The following is a 22563-nucleotide window of genomic DNA, read 5'->3' as shown; positions in this document are numbered from 1 at the left end:
TGTATATGATTATTGAAGAATTTTATCTTCCCTAAAAACAAAGCGCACCCACACAAATCTCATTTGGTATAAAAATCTACACGTCTCCGAAGAAAAGATACGAATCGTAGTTACTACACGGCCACACTTCCTTGATGGGGAATTATTTAAATTAAAGGCAGTGTGTCTGTTTCGTCGCATTAAAAGTGAGGAAGATATACACGTCGTACTTTTCAAGCCATATGTTTGTAAATATGATTAATATTGTAGGAATCATTGACTATGACACTAAAGTCTGACTTTAAAATATTGGGATGTTCAGTTTTCGGAATCCGAAACGCTGCGCGTAGAAGTGAGCGCACGTATACAAAAATGGTAGAGGAAGTTTAGGAGTGTGGAAGAGAAAGTTTGAGCGAACCTGCGTGTGTCTGTGACAGTTGAGCTGCTCGCGAAGATCTTGAATGGACGAAGCCCCTCCCCGTGGCCAAGGTAAGAACACCAGCACAAAAACAGCCAAGACATCCCACCACAGCATGGCTAACGAGTCCCACCACGACACGAATGATGAATTCACAGCACGCCAGAACTCTGGGGCCCCACAGCCGACGGCACGGCGATTGATTCCAGCTAGGGACCACGGACGGGTTTTTAGTCGCGGCGCGGCTCCCTAACTCGAATCGTAAACGGTTCGTAATACTTCATCGGAAAACTCGCACACATTCGAGTCATGACGAAAGTAAAGATCGATCCCTAGTCCATGCAATTCTTGAAATATCCATATTTATGATCCGACTGCCTGATTCATTTCCGTTGAGAGGCAAGCGCGAAAGAAGTCGGTTGAACACGATCAACCATCTCTTACCGGGGTAAGTTCGAAGGGCAGCTCTCTACCCACCGAGGCCAATTAAGCCCCATACAAAACGAAGGCAGTGACGGACAGTAATGAGCTACACGCGGGTCAACGAAAAAAAGAAGAAAAAATCTTCTGTTGACCACTCGGCCACTTGAGTAAACTTCTTACACAAACGCACAATGACTCACTTTAAACTCGAGTGGAATGGCTGTGTGCAGAGCGGCATTGCTCTCCGTCTGACGACTACTATTAGTCCGAATGTAAACGAAATTCTACGGCGGAAAGTTTGCCAGCGTTGAGCTCAGTATGTACGGACGATTAGCAGCGAGCTGGCGGACAGTGGAATCTACGTCTTCCGTCGGGCGCACGTCAGCCGAGTAGCAGCCTACATAATGATCGTGGTTTGTGTATGGTCGACTCGACTCTGTTCGCTCTGCGCGTGGAATGTTTTGTACATGTAGTCTCATCACACACGTAATTCAGACTCATATGATTGAGCACAACTATGATTTTGAATCTCTTGTCAAATGCGAATGCAGCTTTTCATATTGCAATCAGTCATTCACATTCAAATCCCTAAAGCCAGAAGTTGACACAGATAAAGTGTATTTTTAAGGTAAATACGTTTTGCTATCAATCAGCTGCTATGAATAGTGGGATCGACTCTGAGTCTGGTAATAAAGACTAGTAAAGTTCATTCACAAGGGAAGAGTAAAAGAAAAGTGAGAGATGTATAACAGATGACACCCACATGCGACTTTTCATACAGATATCTCAAATTTCGCACACACACTGTTGCTTGGCACGATCACTTTACAGATCTTGTAGAAATTTTCGACTCGAAACCAGACGGGGATGCCCAATTAGCAACTTGACCGTGGATCTTGCGAAATTCATTTGCGTGTCAACGACAGGTGAAGATAGAAAAGCCGCAGCACACCTTTGAAAGGAGAGCGGGGGAGAGAGAGAGAGTCACCGCCGGTGCGAGCAGTCGGTCAAACTCGGCAGGCCGAAGTGTCAATTTGAACACCACCCTCTTGACAATGGCGGTGGCGAAAGGAATAGAAGAAAGGTGTTGCGGAAAGGTCTTTTGTGGTTTCTTGCGAAGGTCTTTCCAGTTTCTAAGTATTATGTGGGTTAACAGATTTTCTTTCGCTACCCCCCCCCCCATCCACAATTTGTATGGGTAAATCTTTCACATGTGTCCGACTAGATTTCCTAGAAAAGGGAAATGACCACATTTGCTTAGTAGCTCAAACGCCTAAGTTGGAATTTATGTGGACAGTTAGCAAGCATAAGGTGGGTCCACGACTGTACTTTTGACCTCTTGACCCCCCCCCCCCCGAGATTCGGTTATTTTACTCCACAATATCACAATACAAATGGATTATGATATATATATATATATATATATATATATATATATATATATATATATGCCTATATAGTAAGTTGTCCACGTGTTGGTGTGATAATATCAGCAAAAAATAAAACTGAAACCAAGTTCATACTGTATTCACCAACAGTTTATTTCGGCACACAAATTTTCGAGCGCTTCGCTCTTTCTCAACATGTACTGTTGAACTTGGTTTCAGTTTTATTTTTGATGATATATATATATATATATATATATATATATATATATATATATATATTTCATCCTTTGACCTTTTCTTCGTATCGTTCTATAATTTGACCTAACGAATTACTGTGCCTCTACTGGAGAGGGTGACACATTGAATCAAACTTGTTAAAAATGTACATATTAATGTAGTCTAATATTTTGATCGAATTGCTGGTTTATTCAGACTTTCGCCGAGTGTTTTCCCTTCTCCATTTGCTGAATCCACATGCGAGTATCACTTCTGGGGAGAAATTTCCCCTTTCGCAGATTTGGTGTTATCCCCTCAAGAAATGAGACAAAGCTTAAGATGATAAAAGGTTGTTGCCATTCGGTGAGTTGTGGGTGTTATTTTTCTTTCATCTTCCTATATAGCGGTTAATAGGGAAGTACATGCTTTCCCTCAGAGTACACCCTTACTTAGTGAAAGTACTCATTGATTATCATACCTTTATAAGATTAGTTGTAAGCATATAGTGTATGGATGTGGTTTCTTGCCGAATATGGTTGTAAGAAGTGGTAGCGACAGTAAGTACTAAGTCTTGTTTACTACACACTTGTTGCACTAATCCAAATCACAGCTCCTTGGAAGCCAGTGTATACCGGGTTACAGATCATGTCACGTGCCAATGATGTTGCCAATGTGCCAAGATTGTGCATGCAGTCTGTTATCATGTACAACAAAACGAAGTACTACCACAATCCTCATGTATATGATATTATTATCCGTGTACAGTGGTGGATCTAGGAATTCCGTAAAAGTGGGGGGCGCAAAAAAAGAAAAAAAAAAATCTGGTGCCACTTCCGGGTTTGATCAGCTGACAAGAAAGAGAGAGAGAGAGAGAGAGAGAGAGAGAGAGAGAGAGAGAGAGAAAAAAAAGGTTCCCGTGCAATCTTCTTTCACGCGCTCCCTTTCATTTTTTGTTTTTGTTTTTCAAAAAAAATAAATAACAATAAAGGAGGCGCGCCCCAGTGCGCGCCCTCGGATCCGCCATTGGTGTACTTCTATCACTAAAATCATACTGTTATATCCACGAATTCAATCATTAAATTTTTCATGCGAGTATACCTTTAAAACATGCTACCATTGTCAAAGAGGAGTCCTTGGAGGCATTGTTGATTATTGTCCAATATTGTACAAACTACCACCGAGCTTTACGGCGATACAAGTCGGGCCGCATCTGAGTGAGCTTCACCGTTCAATGTATTCCTTGATTGATTCCTGATTACATTGCATAGTCAGAGTCAGAGGTGTCCGTGAAAGAATTGCGATTACATATAAGTTGAAGTAGATGAGAGTGGAGGGACGCATTACAAAGCCCCCCCCCCCCCAACTGTTTTGCTGAAGGAAAATTCTACTCATGTTAAATTTGACGTAAATGGGAACAATAAAAATTAAACAGAACAGCGAAAGTTTGACGGAAAAAAACAAAACAGAAGTTGTAGTATCAAAATGAATCAAAATGTTTCGGCGAATAGATCACAGTCACTGCACAATATGCATGATGTAAGGCGACAATACTTGTAGCAAACCCCTCTTATTTTTTATACAAAGAAGATTATAAGACTACAATATTTTCCCAAAGATATCAGTAACACCATTTCGAAAGTCACCGTTCTTGAATCGGATGATGCTCACTATTCCGAATGTTCGTCATCCCACCTCCCTGGTCAATCCGATAATGAAATAGGGGTTGTTATTCTAAAACGCATTAATTCCCTGCATTGATTAACTGATTGTTAATCCGAAAATCAAAAATAATAAGGTTCGTCAATTCAACATTACACGGCTTTATTCCGAAGGTTCGTTCATCCGAAAATTAAATAAGATTCATTAATCGGAAAATGAAAAGAAGGTACATACCGGAACCTCATTTCATTTTCAGATTAACAAACCTTCGGAATAACGAACCTTCGGAATAACGAAATATAACCGCTAAATCAAAAAGCAGTAAAAGCAGTTAGTAATATAATATGAAGCCTACCGGTATCATTCATGTTATAAACACATTATTTAATGATTAATCACGGATACAACTCCAGAGATATATGGATAAGTTCTTTCCAGCAGTCTTGTCTTTTGTGGGTCCCGTTTCATAAAACTTGTCATCAGGAACGATTGTCACAATTTTCTGACAAAATTGCTCTCAGCCAATCAGATGCAAGAATTTCAGTAGCTTATATCAACTATCGTAACTTGTTTTAATATTGATAACAAGCTTTATGAAACGGGGCCCTGATCTCAGCGATGCCTTGCGTCTCCTGGAGACCAGTGTCCATACTCCACAACAATGTTCTCTACATAGGTATCTTATACCTATATACTGTCTCTATCTTCTTGCATATCCACGACAGGGTTTTCATGCAATAAAATCAGTGGGTGAATTGGCCATCAGGGTAAGCTCTGGATTCCATTGCGCATGACCTGAATTCGTCAATCCCTGTTTGGACCACTTTTGAGCAGACCTTTGGAAAGATTATAGTTTCGGCACAGCTCCGAGTTGACGCTTAAATCCACTCTCAACATTCTAAATATACGAAATGTCAAGTACTTCCCCGATTAGAGATACTTCTTGTATACAACGCTAAGTTCTCTTCCATTGACATCGCCAGGGGCGGATCCACGAATTTGGATTCGATTTTGGATTGGATTTTGGAATTGGGGGGGGGGGGGAGGGGGGGGGGGGGGGGCAAAGAATATTTTTGGTGTTACTTTCGGGTTCCATCTCATATTTTTTTCCTTTTTATTTCTTTTGTTTTAACAAAAAATAAGTAGGGGGCGCGCGCCCGATGCGCCCCCCTCTGGATCCGCCACTGTCATGTGCACTTGACCCAGAGATCCAGCTCTGGATGACCACGGGGCGCCATGCTATAAAAGTTCGATTCCACTCCATTTTCAAGTTGATTTTAGTCATACAGGATTAACCTCAAGACAAATAAAAGTGAAACGTTCTAATCCTGTCAGACAAAGCAGGAAAGCTTCCTGAAAGTAAAGTTACAATATTCTCACCTCCCTGGTGTTTACTAAACAATGATATTGTTAGTCACAAACGCACGTGCAAATTAAACGAGGCGAGAATGTCAGCATGGCACAATTCTCCTGTTGAGGCGTACACAAATCTTCACTATGTATTTTATTGAAATACGTTGTATAATGAAAAAAAAAAGACTATATCTTATCTTCTGTATCAAATTATTTTAGTAATGTCGTAATAACTGAGTAATAATGACTAGTAGGAAAACGGGTTTGTCTTTATGGTTACTAAATTGTCGCCCTTATAAATCATTTTGAAGATAAGCTACTTTGTACCTTTGTGAACAAAGAAAATCACAATGATGGGAGAGTTGTGAGGCGGTTTGATTGTAGCGTATATTTGTTGCACAGAAACATGACTGGTGTGGTTGCGAGAATATGTTTCGTGAAAAACACATGGTCATCTTCAGACGACCATAGTTCTCATTTAGGTCCGATTTATTAAAGCTTCTCCCATTCTGTTTCTTGAGTTTACTGTCGTGACTGTGGGCCTATTTATTACAAACAACTCTAACATGGAGTGGATTAACATAATATGACAATCGATAGTTAGATACAATACTTCTTTATCGAAAAACATCACCGAGTATCACTTCTGTTACAGTGTAGCACTTTTGCAATGTGGAACAGTCCTCTCGCCGAGGACCGACTTCCCATTTGCGGCAATAAAAGTCGTTTTCTCGGGTGTCTGTTAATCCGAAAATGAAATAAGGTTTGGTGTTATTCCGAAGGTTCGTGATTACGAAACACAAAAAGTCCATACAGCTAAATGTTCATTAATCCGATATTGAAATTGGGTTTGTTAATCCGAGCATTTGTGACGTTATTCCGAAGGTTGGTTAATTCGAAAATGAAATGAGGTTCGTTAATTCGAAAATGAAATAAATTCGTCATTCCAAAGGCTGCAACCTTATCACATTTTCGGATTAACGTACCTTCGGAATAAGGAGCCTTATTTCATTTTGGCGGCGACCATTACTCCAGCCAACAGCGCCCCCTTTAATCCAGGGTCGGTGTCCCTTTAAAGTGTAATCCCCAAACGGGAATTGTGTGTGCGTCGTAGAGTTGTTTCGCAGAGCAAGCAGTTTAACCTAGATGTGCTCTTGGTAAGTGCCCTCGCCTAGTTTGTATCTTGAACTCATTGACAAGTATCTTTCATGCTAGTGAGAAAAAGTTTCTTTCAGAAAAAACTTAAAGTACGTCAGTGTACGTGTTAACGTGTTGACGCGACAGTCACATTCACATCCGCTGGCACCCGGGCATGACGCTGGCGAATGTCGCGCGTGGACCAGGAGAAGAATGTACGTGTATTACATTAGCCCTCTACGTTTTGTGCTTTACATTTTAACATGTCCTTTTGACAGTGTCCCAAATCATATCTGTAATTTGAGTACGGTAAAGAAGCGCGAGAAGGAAGCCAAAGATCGAATAATGCAGCACTTGAAGAGTTTGTTTGCAAAAACCAATAAGTCCATTTTTGAAGATTTTGAAGTACGGTCTCTGTGATAAAGTACAAAACAAGACCTTTTAAATGATATATTGGTCACTAGATATAAAGGTACATTTTTGAAGTTATGGTCAAAAGAAGCAAAAATTTTCTTATTATTCTCTTTATTTTTCTTGACCTTTAATCGCAAACATCTCCATTTGGCAAATATGGACTTATTGTTTTTTTTTTTTTGAACAAACTCTTCACTTCTTTCCTCCAGCACTTCTTCATCTCTTTCTTTCTTTTTCTTCTTCATCTCTCCTTCTTCCTTTTTCTTCTTCTTCTTCTTCTCCTCTTCCTACATCATCAAGATCAGTTTTCAAGTTCCCGAAGAAAAGTTAAAGGGGAACTCCAAACCAGTGAAAGAGCAAAATTTTACAAGCATAACAGTAAAAATTTCATCAAAACAGAATTAAAATTAGGGAAATTTTTTATTGTAAAGTTTTGCCTTTTTCTTTTCACAAAAGCAGTTCTTGAACAGTCAATATGAATATGCAAATAATGTAGTGACTTTATATAATAGCCTCATAGCTTGTCATATAGTTTTTATAGAATATCTTGAAACTTTCAGGTCCAAATGTTACGAGAATTACGCCTTTCTCAATTGTGTTATATCTGACTGATCATTATTCTGAAGTTATTCAGTAAAAAGAAAAGGATTTTTTTTTTACCTGATCAATGGAAAATTGTGGGTGATGACATAAGCTCACTCATTTGCATATTTATATCAACTGAGAACTGTTTTGCAAAAATTAGCAAATCTTTAAAATGTTGTAACTTCTTTAGTTTTAATTAAATTTTGATCAAATTTTCACTGTTTGTGCTGATAACATTTTACTCTATCTCTTTGTTCTCAGACTAACTTATAACTGACTGGGAATTTCTCTCTAACAACACATGCCTTTATTTATCTGAATACAGTTGAACCTCTCTCATCCGGCCTCCCTTTATCCGGATCTCTCTTTTATACGGACGCAATTTTTTTTTTTTTTTTGACGATTTTTTTTTTTTTTTTTTTTTTTTATAATTACGGGAGGAAAGGGGGATTCCCAACTCCTTGAGAACTCCTACACAAACACACATGAATTACATATTACTTCCAACATTAACATACACCTCTATTTTGGGGTCTGTTACTGAGTGTAACAATGAAAAGGTTGCAGTATACACATTACTACATGTGGTACTATTATAATGGGCTACATCAGTACATGTGTATGTATATGTACATGTATAAAGCATCGAGTCTCCCGTATCCGGCCAAATCCCTTATCCGGATGAGCCCCGGTCCCGACTTGTCCGGATACGAGAGGTTCAACTGTATACCAGCACTTAGATCCCCATGACCTGTTGATGTGTGTACAATAGGGCAACACCATCATTGTATCAATGATTGTAAAACTAAAGCATATTGTTAATAATTTGCCAATTAGTCAATACCATTTCAATTATTAGGTGAGGAAGCCATATCTTGGGACATTTCTATTTCATAGTCTTATACAGGTGGTTGTATTAATTGAATTTAAAAAGATTCAGAGAATATTCTGCAAGTATAAGGAAAGTTAGAAAATCTGCTCAAAACTGATGAGTTTCTTTAATTTTGAATAATTGGCAGAATCTTGACTTTTCTTCTCACAATATGAGCTTATTACACAGTGTATCAGCCTATGCATATTATTTTGTGTGCATGTTTTTGTTTGTTTGTGTGTGTGTTGTTCATTTGCTTCAATGAAAAATGAAACATGGGTTTTAGTTATTACCTTCTCAATCTTTTATTTTTAAGTGCAGAAATGCTTTATTCTAAAGAAAAATTGAATTGCTGTTTTTGATATTATTTGAATGGAAGTGAATAAATAGCATTAAAAAAATATGTGCGTGTGTGTGTGTATGTGTGTGGCATGGTTTCAGCTGCCCAATGCCATGTCAGTGTTTATGAACTGTAGTCCATCATCTTCTGATACTCTTAATGAGCAATGTGTCAACTTAAATAAATACAGATGCAACACAAATCACAAGAAATTCACACAGCTCAACAGAGATTTACAGTTTTGTTCAGACTTCACTTTATTACAAAACATGTAATATTTACAAAGAAAGCAGAGTGAATCTGACCACATGTCAGAATTTCCAGTAACTTGATGGCTGGTGCCATGACAAGACTGCATAAGCAAGACTATTGAGAATACAGGTGTACCAAGTGGAACTGTTACCCAATGCTCGGTTCTGATGCTGAGCACTTTGTGTACTACTACACATATCATTGTTGGTACATGTAATACTATGTTGTGATATACTAGTAGTGCACTGTCCACCCAGGCCAATTTAGTGTGAATTCAGTATCAATCTCTTCCATTTTCTATTTTTCGACCACTTGACTTGTGTTGAGAAACCTGCCTACAAATTATTCCAGAGTCCAGCCCTTATTGACAAATCATGGTCTTGTAGGACTTGCTTGCATGATTGGGCCACAGGAAAAATGTTCTTTATGGGTTTTAATTCTGTTCTCTCCAACTCTGGTCAAGTACAGATGGACTAACTGGAAAAAAAATGGAACCAAGTCTGGAACCAAGCTTAAGCAGCTTTTGATGTGTATTCATCCCTTGCTCCTTGTCTGTTTGTTTGTTTGTTTGTTTGACAAAGAAATAAAAGTTTTGTCCATTCTTTTGTACATCTTCAGGGAATGGACAAGTCCTCATTTATATCAGGACATCAGCATTTTATGCAGGACTTGTAGCTTTCGCAACTCAACCATCAAAATTAATCAATCTGCACTAGGTTTGCAGTAAACTAAATTGGATACAAGTCATAAAGCCAAATTCACACCACATTACAAAAAAAAAAAAAAACACTCAGCGGAACCTTGTCATAAAGAGTAAGATAAAAACAAATTCCTCTTATAACAAGTTGAATTTGCAGGTTCCAACTCTGTATAAAGTACATGTATTTCTTTAATCTTTATTTCTGTACCCTGATATGTGAGAAACCCGACATAACAAGTTACACTGTAATTGTCAGGTCCTTGATATAGTGAGGTTCCCCTGTACCTTAAAGAGTGCTTTCAAAACATTTAAGATTTTGTACAGTCATTAACTTCAGCATACTTTATCTCTTGTGGAATGATTCTAAAATAGTTTATGAAATTGAATACAGCACTGAAAGCTGAAATTAATTCAATCTTTCATTTATTGTCTGGTCTCAAGAAGAAATCCACTGAAAACAGTACAGTGCACTCCCATTATAACAAACACTGTTATAACGAAATTCTGGTTACAACGAAATAAAAATCCAAGTCACAAAATTATCGGCTCTATGTTTTTATTGTTTATTTGTTCGGTTATGACAACATTTCAATATAATGAAATAAAACTGCCAGTCCCGAGAACTTCATTATAACAGGAGTCCACAGTAATATATGTACTTGAATTTGTGACATTATCTAAAACAAAACAAAACAAAACAACATTAACAAAGGCCTCAACTCTTGAGAATCAAAATGTGACTGGACTGAATTGACAGGTCAATGCAATTTACACAATTCTGTTGGCTTGTAACCAAACAAGGTATTAGCTTCCATTTGGGGGATAGTGAGAAGATAAGTTAATTTGGGTAATTTCTTCATCTTTTTGAATATCCCCCACCCTCCAAAACCCTTCCCATCCATTTGTTGCTTCTGAAAACATCCTGTTTGGAACCTCCAGAGTGAACCTCAAGAGTCATTTTCTTTGCAAACTGATCCAGAAGAATAGTTCTTGCTTGCTGGAAATTATTAGAACATAAAAGGAAAAAAAAAAAAGAAGAAGAGGAATTTAAAGATATAGAAACATGAATATATAGATAGGAAGGAAAATATATGGACAGATAGATAGATAGATAGATAGATAGATAGATAGAATAGACGGATAGAGAAAGAGTGGAGTGGAAGAGAGGGGAGCGCTATGACTTGGGTGGGCCTCCCCGTCCGCCCTTCTTGCCATCGCCACGGCCACCACCCCGACCACCACCGCGCCCAAAGGCACCTGCAGAGGAGAAACAAAGAAGAAACGAGATGGAGTTGACGATTACCACCTGCTTAACTCTTTCATTACACCTAATGACATGTTTGTAAGCAATGTCAATGTCATATGGAACCTGCCGGTCCCATGAGGGTTAAAGCCAGTGGCTGTCTGACTTCTCCCATTGACCTGTTGAAAGAGAAGCCTATGGTGTCATGTGTTGACACTTTTATATCACTAGGAGTGGCGTATCTTCCAGGAATGCCCGTTTTATTGAACATTTTATGATTACTATATGACTTGTAATGCTTGCATCTGCTGAGGCAAAGAGGAAAGTTACAAACAAGAGTCAATGGTGGTAAATTTTATATTCATACAAATTCAGGAAGAATATAAAAAAGGGAGGTGAACACACTATGGGAAATGAAGAGACATTTGGTCTGTAATCTCACCATCACTTCTTGAGACTGAAAAAAGTCATGTTCTCAGAATTTTGCCAGGCATTGCCAGATATGTTAAAACGAGCAGAAACATCATATTTGTCAGGTTTTCATTTCTTCATGTTTGATTACATGATGCATGCACACTCACACACACACACACACACACACAAATATTGGAACACAATGACAAAAATGAACACTGATATACTTTTTTGTGACATTTTGATAGTGTTTATCATTTACAATAATGGAAAAAAAATCTATACAGCTTTGCTTTCCTTCTGGTGTCCACTATTCCTGCACCTTCTCATGCCATGACATTAAAGATGACACAAACTCCCCCCCCCCCCCCCCCCCAACCAGCTGTCCAGAAATTGAGAGGCTACCACACCCAGAAGAATACTCACTCCTGACAGGCGGAGGGATAACTGTCTGCTCCAAGAGACATACTTCGGTATTGACGGGGGATGCAATGTGATCAGGAGTAATTTTGTCCTTTATCCGCAGCAGAGATTCGTAATGTCTACATACATCAAGGTGGCATCCGGGCATGATCAAAACATGTCAATTTAGACCCCCATTTCACATCAGAAAGATAAGCTGAAATTCTGCTGCAAATAGAATTAAGTATGCTGTAGCCTTGGCATAATGTCAATGGAATGAAAATGAGGGATCAGAATACAGTTAAACTCGCATATTAAAGTCAATCTTCTCGGGACTGAGCAAAACACATCGACTTAGGCGATTTTCGACTTGTGCGTAAGTAAAAAAAAAAAAAATCGACTTACAGCAGGGAGGTGTCTCACCTCCCTGCTTACAGTTACACCACACGTACATATGTATGATGTACATGTATGTTGTCTACTCAGAAGCCGAGAGTTGGAGCGGTGTGCCGCAGCACGGGTCGCCCGGCAGGGCCCCGGCTAACTTTGTATGGACAGTGCATTAGTATTGGCACAGGTCCGATTACTTTACACCCTTGTAAAACCTTGGGGAAGTGAATATGAACGACATTTGAGCAGTGATTGATTCCAGTTTACCATACCGTGGCTTGAAATGCGTGTAGAGGTGCAATTCTGATTTATCCGTGCTTGAACTTTCCCCCTACTTTCCGCTTTGAAAACTCAGCAGCTTCATCCATACCACTCCACTGCACAGCGCCGCAAATGCCAAGCTACACTGCAAAGCTCAATACTATACTGTACATGTAAATGAACGCATAAGTGTACTGTACGAACGCGAGTGGAGCAATACACAGCCCAGTCGCTGTACGTACGTATGTAGCGCGACAGCTGACAGGGCTGTACCAGCGGACCTCCAAACACGAAGAGAGTTCAACGATCGCATGCGGTGTGATCGCTTTGAATTTTGATACTTTAGATCTTTTTTTTTTTGGTCACCTCAAACTCATCTGACAAACAAAATAATAATGAGTAATGAATAATGAATAATAAATGACAGTGATTTATTACACGATAAAATCTTATTCAACTTAGGCACAGTGAATTCAATGGTTTTTCCGTGAAAGTGTTCTTGGAATTTCATCGACTTAGGCGAGTATTCGACTTACAAAATTCGACTTGTGAGTGAATTAATACACGTAAGTCAATAGGGAAAAATCGGGACTTCTTAAAATCATCGACTTACGCGATTATTCGACATATGCGACGTCGACTTAGGCGAGTTTAACTGTATAATGAATAGAATTATAAAAACAAGGAAACATCATGACCAGACACAAATTATGGTGACAAGGAATGAAATGAGTAGGCCTACAACCACTACAATGTATTGATATTTCAGAAACATTTGATATTATCTTCTCGACACTGTACATTCTTGTGCTCACTTGTGAGAGTAAATGTACAGAGATGCCAGAAAGCACATATCTTGAAGAGGTGGTCCCATGGTAAGGTTTCCTAAAATGATCTTCTTATATATAAGCAGCCATGTACACTCAGAGTTCCACAGCCACTTTCACGCCAGAAGAAAATGAAATCAAACTGATGATTTCACACTGAAAAGCCTACTGAGGCTCTTCTAAGAGCTTCTTTAAAACTATCAGAGACATCATAAGCAGCACCATTACTGTAAGAATTGACAGAGATCAGCAGATCCAAAGTACACCATTGCACTACCGGGGCTGGATTTTCCAAGGCGAACTCTTCCCCCGATTGGTGTGAACTGGGTCTGGGACCAGAAATGGGACCAGGAAAGTGCAAGTTGAGGGGCGAAAATATGGCAGGGGTGTGGAGCTGAGAGACAACAAGGGCTTTGGAGAGAGTTATTGGAGCAATTACTCATGGGGGCTTGTCCAGATCAACGTAAGCAGGAAAGGATTTCCAATGTCGGTCCCTCTCATTTTTTTTTTCTTTTTCTGCCTCCCCTTCCCCTCCTGACTTCGAAACCTACAAATTGTCGCCAGCAGCCACTCAGAATCTGGTACAAACGTCTGGTCTACAGAGGCAGGATGTGGACAGAAATGACCAAAAGACTGCGCCCCCTGTTTGTTAATCAAACAACTGGAGACTGGGGGTGAGCCCAGGTCAAGACGTGGCCCTAGGGGAAGGAATGTAGGGGAAGGATCTTAGCATTGACTGAGGGTGTGTAAGGGAGGTGGCAGCGGCTGAGGACCACAGGAAATAAACTGTTTAGGTCCTTGTTCCGTCCCTTCCCCAGGCTGGTGGGGTTGTCAGGGATGAAGTGTCCGAGGGACTTGGATGGATGTAAGGCCCCAAGTCATGTGTCATTCTGACAGCCACAAAAGGGTTCTGTGAGGGGTGACCAATGGCAACCCCAGTTTACACTTGGTCAAGAGATTGGGGAGGGGGGTAGGAAGAAATGGAGACAAAATTAGCAAGGGGGTAGGAGGAGAAGGAGAAAGAAAGAGAAGAGGGAGAGAGCAGGAGACAGGAAGAATGACAGAGGGCGGTCAGGGTTTGCAAATGACATTTCTTGACCTTCTTTGATGATTCTGTTTCAGAATGATTTTCCCTCAAGACTTCACTCAAGTATGACACTTCAAATTTCTCTGAGTAGCTGGATGAATGTCACATATTATATTCATTAGAAAGAACCATGACTATCTCTTCAGCAAACTTTTAAAGTTTTAAAACATCCATTTCCAGTGCACTGCCCCCCCCCCCCTTTAGATATTGTGGCATCAAAGGATGTTCTCTTTATTTTATTTTATTTTTTTTTTTTTTTGGGGGGGGGGGGGGGAGGGGTATAAGCATGCTCTTTTCATTGTAATATAACTTTTAGCTTCTACAAGTCACTTTTACAAATAACCCCTTCCTAAAATTAAGTTGTTCTTAAAGTTGTCATTTCATCATACACAAATAAAATATGTCCTTCATATAAAAAGATGTTAAAATGCACTCTACCTTTTCTGAAATTAGCTGTTAAGTTACCTTCTTTACAGAGATGAAAAGCCCTGATACAACCTGTATACTTGTCCTGTAAACTCTTACACTTGCAACGTAACAAGGAGTAGTCTTCACCTCTGATATTTCAGGGAAGTGATAACATTTTTATCTTAAGAATAAAGAAAATCTGGTAAAACCCATCAAGATTCTTAGATTTGGTTCCCAATGAAGTCACAAAGATGTAAAATCATAGCAAAGTGGAGAAAGTCTTCCATGTATTTCAAATACCAAAAAAAAAGAAAAGAAAAAAAGATAAAATGAAATGGCCCAATGCAACCTGGCATACAGTTTCTAAATCTTAATTCAGTTTGCATATCACTTTAACCAAAATGATAATTTTATAAACTCAAGGGAACATTCTGCCTTGCCAGACACCTCTGACTTCTGTTTGACATTTTCCACTTACATGTGATGAAAATATCAGATGGAGAGATCATTTTCTGTTTTTTTTTTTAAAGAAATGAACGTACTCTTATTCAGATATGACAAGTAATCTGCAACTGAACTCCCAAGGGAACATGGCACCCATGTTGGAGGAGCTTCTGAATAATCCGTGGAAATTGCCCAGCAAATCTACGTCGGCAGAGAACTGGGGCAGGGATAATCCGTATGTTATGAATCTGAACAGATGCATGTCTGGAGCACGAACAAACACAGAGAATTCCGATATCCTCTTTCCTAAGAAAAAAAAAAGCCCAAATAGAAACCTGAAAACTTAGCTTGCCAGACAACATAAAGAGAGAATAGATTTTTTGTTTTGTTTTGTTGTTTTCTTATATTGAGAGAGGATATGATTAAGTGCTTAAGGTGCTTACCTGTTATGTCAACAGGTGGTGATCATAAATGTTAGAAGAATAAGATATCTGTAATCCATGTATTTAATGAATTATGATATTGCAGATGAAATAAACTGATTTTCATTCAGGAATGATGCATCACTCTTTAATAACAACTTAGCAGACAACTGCACTTAACATCCAATTTTAGCCCTGGAATTGGAGCAGTAATATCAGTGAGACTGACTAGGCTTTGCACTGAATCTATGCCACTTTCCAATGATCTGTAACATGAAAAAATGCCAAAACTGCACGCACTCATACACAAATTGCTGCATTCTTTACAAACTCTACACTACAAAGACACAACAAGGGAATTAAAACAACAAGCACAACTCTTTTTAAGGAGCAAGAAATATTCATTCAACTGATGATATTCTGCCTTGATTTCATAGACCATTTTTTTCCCCGTGCTGGTATTCTGAATATACACTGGATGCATTTCATAAAAGACTTTCATTCCCAAGGATATGTTCACCAATGGTCACACAGTACCTTGGCATATGCCATATTATATATATATATATATATATATATATATATATATATATATATATATATATATATATATATATATATATATATATAAGCATGCTGTATTGAAAACATGAGACAATGGCAACCACATGGTGTACATATTGAATTACTACACAACAATGTCATAATAACATGAATTAAAGGATAATTAAAGCAGTAATGATGTTTGAGGAGCTGCTAGCTAGCAAAATCTGATTGTGAAATCCTTGGGGTATGATTGTTTTCAGACTTTGAGAGTGAAGACATGAAGTGGTCACATATATGCTGCTTTCTCATATATTTGTTACCATTCATATTTTTTGGTCTTACATGTATTTGCAAGCGTTCACACACACACACACACACACACACACAATTCAACTGCAAATGAGGTGCTTTGAACTTCCAGATTGCCCATGCCTGAACAACGACCAGACAGGAACGTAACCCTGAACACTCAAGTGTGTGGAACTAGTGTGGCGAATTGCATTATGGGATTAAAAAGAAAAATGATGGTTTATGTGCATGCCATTCACACACATAGTGCGGGTCAAATCATCACGAGAATTACAAGAAAAAAAAATCAAGTTTTACCACAGTTTGATAAATATTGTCATGCCAATCAGGAGAGTGAATCATTTTTTCCCATCCACACACAAGAATTAACAAACAAACAAGAAAACAGCCATTTCTGGTGCGTGAGAACAGGACTATCATGCCACTACTCTCCATCACTCTTACATCAGATCTTGGACCTAAAGGTACTGTACAGCACTGGTTGAGGTGGGGATTCATGTTTTGAACATTCCTAAGTGAGATAAAGAAAAGCCTCTTATGAAATATGAAAGAGCATGTAATTTTAAGAAGGATTCAGCGTTTATTTGATGAAAATTGGTGTTCAAATGGCTGAGATATCCAAAAAAGTGTTAATAATAAAAGGCGACATGCCACAACTTTATTAGGATCTCTTTGTTTCACCTTGTTTTTGGATATTTCAGCCATTTCAAAACCGATTTTCATCGAATAAACTTTTGATACCCCTTAGAACTGCATGCTCTTTGACATCTCATAAGGCGCGGTCAGACTGGCAAAAGATCGAGAAGTTTAAGATCACGAAGTTTGGGCCATTCGTACGCGCACAAGAAAGAGTGCGCCGTCCGATGGCTAGTGATTGTGATGTAACAATGCACATCTGAACATGACAATGGCCTCGCGCTTCGGAGGCAATGCCCGCAAACAGATCGAGAAGTTTCGCGAGAAAGTTTCGCGGGAAGTTTGCTGTCACACTGGCAAAACTTCGAGATCTTAAAGATCTCGATCTTAAACTTCGCGATCTTTTGCCAGTCTGACCGCGCCTATAGGATGGTTTCTGAATATCTCGCAAAACGTTAAAAGCTAAATCCTCACCTCGACCAGAACTACTCTCTAGTCTCTTCCAGCCCACCTCTTGTCACTGGGATAACTATTTACTCCCCCCCCCCCCCCATGATGAAGGGGGAGGAGGTTATACCAGCAACGAGTGGATACGAGCATAATATTACGATGCATCTTGTGAAATTTTATGAGGTTTCATCTGTTTAGTTGCTATATATACATTATATTGATGTCCTTCCCATTTAAATGAAACTCGAAGACACAGTGAGGTCAAAGGTTGTATGAGGAAATTCAATATCACAGTCTCTCATTGTCATAGACCCTCCCCTTCAACTAAATTTGTTAATAAGATCAATCAAGGCTTAACTTTCACACATGACAGATGATAGGCAACATGTACAAATGAGGGCCATGACCCTACGTTTATTGGCAGATGCTTTAAGTGCAAAACGAGTCTTTTCTATATTATACGTAAACACTGAGAAGATTGTATGACTTTGATGACACCTTGTAACACAACCCAGCCTTGAAACTGATTGACAAACTGCCCTTCATTGACGTATAGTAAATGCACTGATTATTCAGTGTTATAAAGTAAAGGGCATGATAAAAATCATATGCTCAGGTGGGATTCAAATCCACAACCACCTCATTGCTAGACAGGCATCATATCAGGACCTCATGGGTTCAAATCCCACCCGAGAATGTATGCCCATAAGTTTTATCATCACTATTACTCTTAACGCTAAATAATCATGCTTATTCAATATTGATGAAGGGCAATTTGTTCATCAGTGCAGCACTAAAAACAACACAACACAAGAATCATTCATTTGAATGAACATGCCAGCCTGTTATGGACTCCTACCTAAGATCAATTTAACTTAATTAGCTTACTGCTGGAGAATTCGCAAATGAAACTCAAAGCTATCACACAAGAAAAGCTTATATCAAATGGACATATTAGTAATAGAGTAACACAAATCTTTAAAAGGGATAAACTTTCAAAGAAACTCCAGCATTTTAAGGCAACTGGACGATGGCATAAGCAGTGAAAGGAAATGCAGTTCAAAAGTATTTAACTTCTCTTTTCCAAAGCCTTGGGCAGAACCATCTCTAAATCTGGCATTTGTTAACTTAAGTTGCCTATCAACAGAGCAAAGGGTTTCTTTTCTTTCATTTTCTCCTTTTTCTCTTTAATTGCAAGGGCACGTCCACTGACTGCCTTTAATGCCATGTGGTGGGAAGCTGGCCAAACATGTGATGCAAATTTCAAATTATCTCAGATATGAGATACTCAGTAGCCTCTGGGCCCGGTAGCTGGGTTTGAGGGGGAATATGATTGGATAAGCCTTGAACTTGTGCAGGTTTCAGAGTTCTGACAGGCACATTCCCTGAAACAGAGCGGAATATGCAGTTGCAAGGGTGTACATGGTAGATCAACAATGAAATTCTGGTACTGCCAACAGGATTGAAACAGAAAATGACAATGTTTAATCTATTGCTTTAATGATTCTTCAAAGTTTTACCATGCCAAATGATGCCTTTCAGTGTCATTGGTAAAGAAGCAACAACAATTTGCATTAAAAGTTCAAATGAAATCTCATCCAAATTCGGTGTCATTGGTGAAGAAGCAACAACAATGTGCACTAAAAGTTCAAATGACATCTCATCCAAAGCAAACAATATCATATTCCCTTCACGACAGAAAACATGCTTCACACAAGAAACAATCTACAGTCTTCATGGTCTTTATCTACAGATGGCTAAAAAATGTCCCCCCCCCCCAAAAAAAAAAAGAAAAAAAAAGACTAGAAAATGACTGTATCAGACCTCCCATTCTTTCTACCTGAAAAATATGGATGATTTGGCACAAAAGTAAGAAAAAATGGTAGTTTCCATAAGAGTGTGTAGTAAAATTATAGAGAAAAATGAGGACAATTTTACTGAAACAAGAGCTGGAAAGAGTCAAAATTCAGATTCTTTCCTCCAAATTCAGAATGGTTGGTATATTTGAATGTGTGCAGTTACCATAAGAACTGAAACGCTCATGTCGGTTGCTAAATAGTTCCTGCCAGGGAAAATGCAGTGATAGAATTCTGTAATTGATGACGATAGTGATAGGCGCTATTTAGATAATAATGATACCAAGAATGATAGTAATGATAATAGCATTACTAAGAATCCACTCATGATAATGAAATCAGTAAAATTGATATCACTATCAATAATAACTGATGGCATTAATAACAATGACAAAAACATTCACAAATCGATATAATATTCATTCTTCCACATCTCCAATCCTACTATGACACTTCTGGCATTAACAATGACTCTCAATCATCATATGAGATTACCACATAATACCACCAGGTAATCAAGTATTAAGGAAGCTGCTTTGAAAACAAAATGAAACCCTGAAAATCATCAAATGTTGTGAGCAAGCAAGGGCTGACAGCCACAGGAAGTGCCTCTCCCGACCTGCTGCTGGGAGACGGCTCTCCCGTTCGGACTTCAATTAGACCCTCCCGCTGTCCCGACAAATTAAACTGATATCGACTGGGCCTTGGTATGGCCCTGATGAAATGCAGCTAAAGTAGAGACAATTTAACAACCTTCAAAGCTATAAATTTCCATGGAACGAATAGTTTGCATGTTTGTTTCAATAAACCATTATCAAATCAAATCAAAATGAGACTGAAACATTCAATTTGGAGTACAGAATACAAGCTAATTAGCAGACCCATCCTTGCAGGTTTCTGCATGCATTTCTCACCTTGGGAGGAAAATTTCATATCTAGATTAAAAGCCATCTGATGAAATAGTAAAGCAATGCAATCAACTTCCTTGCACACATAATAAAATACAATGTACACACTATTTACACAGTTCAAATCTTCAATGCATATAAAATCTATCATAATGGAACTTCTGCACAGAGAGATCCATGCAGTCTCGCATACATTTCATTGAAACGCAACCAACTGATCAAGAAACCAACCACAATTCACTGCCTGTGAGACCCACACATCACTAGGAAGTCCAAACCGCTGTTGTCCCACCGAGGTCTCCGTTGGGTTGAGTGATGCAAACGCCTACCGGTACACCCCAAAAATCCTCGCCCCACGACTCCACTAATCATAAATTGTCACAATGCCCCGTTTACAATGGATTCCCTTCTGGCGTTGGGTTTTACCCTCTTACACAGCCCAACACCTCTCAAGTTTCTGATACACAACTTTAATAATATTCCCATGTTCCTGCCTCCCTCCTCCTCCTCTTCCTTTAAAAAAAAAAGAAAAGAAAAAAAAATCCTTTTTTTATCTTGCTTTCATGTTCTTTCTGTCTTCTCTTTCATTTTCTTGGCAGAGCAGGAGGAAGTGCCTTTGTTAGCGGACAATGTTTGTGAAAACATTCACCAGACGTGGCAGAATGATGAGAATAAGTGTAAGCTACTTGGGCAGGACAAAGGAGCAAATTTAAAGTCGATAGCAGTTTATTAAAGTCCATACCAGTATTTCTCACAAATGAGAATCAACTAAAAAATATTGTAAAATTTCAATGAATATTTGTAAAACTTATCCAGAAGATGACCATATTAAATATCTGTGGAGAAACATTTTTTACTTTTCTTTTTAACTGTAAGTACCAGGTAGCATGGGTGATCAAAGTTACAAACCAATTTTGATGGTGTTAGAGAAGGATGATCTCTGTCTTGTTGCATAAACCTAATATAAAGTTGGCATTCTTTTCAATTTTCATGACCTTTACTTTCATTGTGACTTGGATCTGACATATTCATCCAAATCTAATGAATAGATGGAAATTTGAAAGGTAATACTTTAACATTTAATTTAAAACAATTTTTCATATCATAATTCTTTCTAAAAATGGGATCATTATAGAGATGGTCTTTAAACTTTTCTAATCTTCTTAGGGCTTGGGGGAAAATATAGTATGGTAGGCAAGGGTGGTCTTTTGGAGTGACAACACAATAATCTTCATCCCTCTTGCCCCACCCTCCCCATCCCCCACCACCCACACCCTCAATTAGAAGAAGGGAGAAGTGTAAACGGTGTTACAAGAAATGGATCAAAATATGTTGCAGGGGTGAGCTCTTTGAAAACTTACCCCTAAGAAGAAGTTATCTCATGTCTTGAAGACACTGAAATTTATGCAATGCTCAGAGTGCAGAATTAATTAAAGGCATAATTTACCATTTGCAGATGAAACAAAAACCCAGCATTATGCTTTAAAACAGTTCTAAAATGTGAGTTAGGGATAGAAACAACCACTGTCAAAATTTGAATTCGTGTAATCGATGTTAAGTGTTGTTAAATGCACAAAATGTGAACAACAGTTATAATAAAAATGTTTCCAGACTAAACCGTATACAGTTACGGTTTATTGAGAAAAACCCTGATATCTCCTTATATTTTAGGTTTCATTGCATATATTTCATATGTAGGATGTTTTATGATACAACAGACCTACACCATATGCATCAAATGTGATATCTTGAACATTTTTGAAATCACTGCTCCCAAAGGTAAACTGGACCTTTAATATCAAAACTATACGCAACAAGTTAATGTAGCACCTACCGGTACTTGAATGTTAGTTAGTCACGTAACAGTAAATGTAGCTTAGTGTTTTTATTCCTCTGGTTGCTGCACTGACTGCAAGATTGATATTAGCATGTGATGTTCATTATTCCGAAGGTTTGCTATTCCGAAACAAATTTTTCCTGTACCTATAGTGTACATGTTCGTCAATCCGAAAATGAAATAGGGTTCCTTAAATGTGAATACTTGTGGCATTATTCCGAAGGTTAACCTTCTGAAGATGTGTAAATCCCAAAACGAAATCAGGTTTGTTCATCTGAAAATGAAATCAGATTTGTAAATACAAAAATGAAAAGAAGGTTCATACAAATGAAGCTTTGGTATTACAAATCTTATTTCATATTCAGAATAACACACCATTTTTTTTTTC

General features: G+C 38.5%; 2 protein-coding genes across 2 annotated transcripts in view; both read right to left on the bottom strand.

The window, feature by feature from the left end:
* Nucleotides 1-722, bottom strand: part of LOC140236729 (metalloprotease TIKI1-like) — a 65289-nt gene extending 64567 nt beyond the window's left edge. The window contains exon 1 of the mRNA XM_072316654.1: nt 398-722. Coding sequence (XP_072172755.1) covers nt 398-514 — 117 coding nt within the window. The 5' untranslated portion in view covers nt 515-722. The remainder of the gene's footprint in view (nt 1-397) is intronic.
* Nucleotides 723-9015: 8293 nt separating this feature from the next.
* LOC140236730 (U6 snRNA-associated Sm-like protein LSm4) overlaps nt 9016-22563 on the bottom strand; it is a 51684-nt gene continuing 38136 nt past the window's right edge. Inside the window, exon 5 of the mRNA XM_072316656.1 lies at nt 9016-10992. Coding sequence (XP_072172757.1) covers nt 10910-10992 — 83 coding nt within the window. The 3' untranslated portion in view covers nt 9016-10909. The remainder of the gene's footprint in view (nt 10993-22563) is intronic.

This window comes from Diadema setosum, chromosome 13 (genome assembly GCF_964275005.1).
Source record: "Diadema setosum chromosome 13, eeDiaSeto1, whole genome shotgun sequence".
Classification (NCBI taxonomy): domain Eukaryota; kingdom Metazoa; phylum Echinodermata; class Echinoidea; order Diadematoida; family Diadematidae; genus Diadema; species Diadema setosum.
This window is presented reverse-complemented; position numbering and strand designations above follow the sequence as displayed.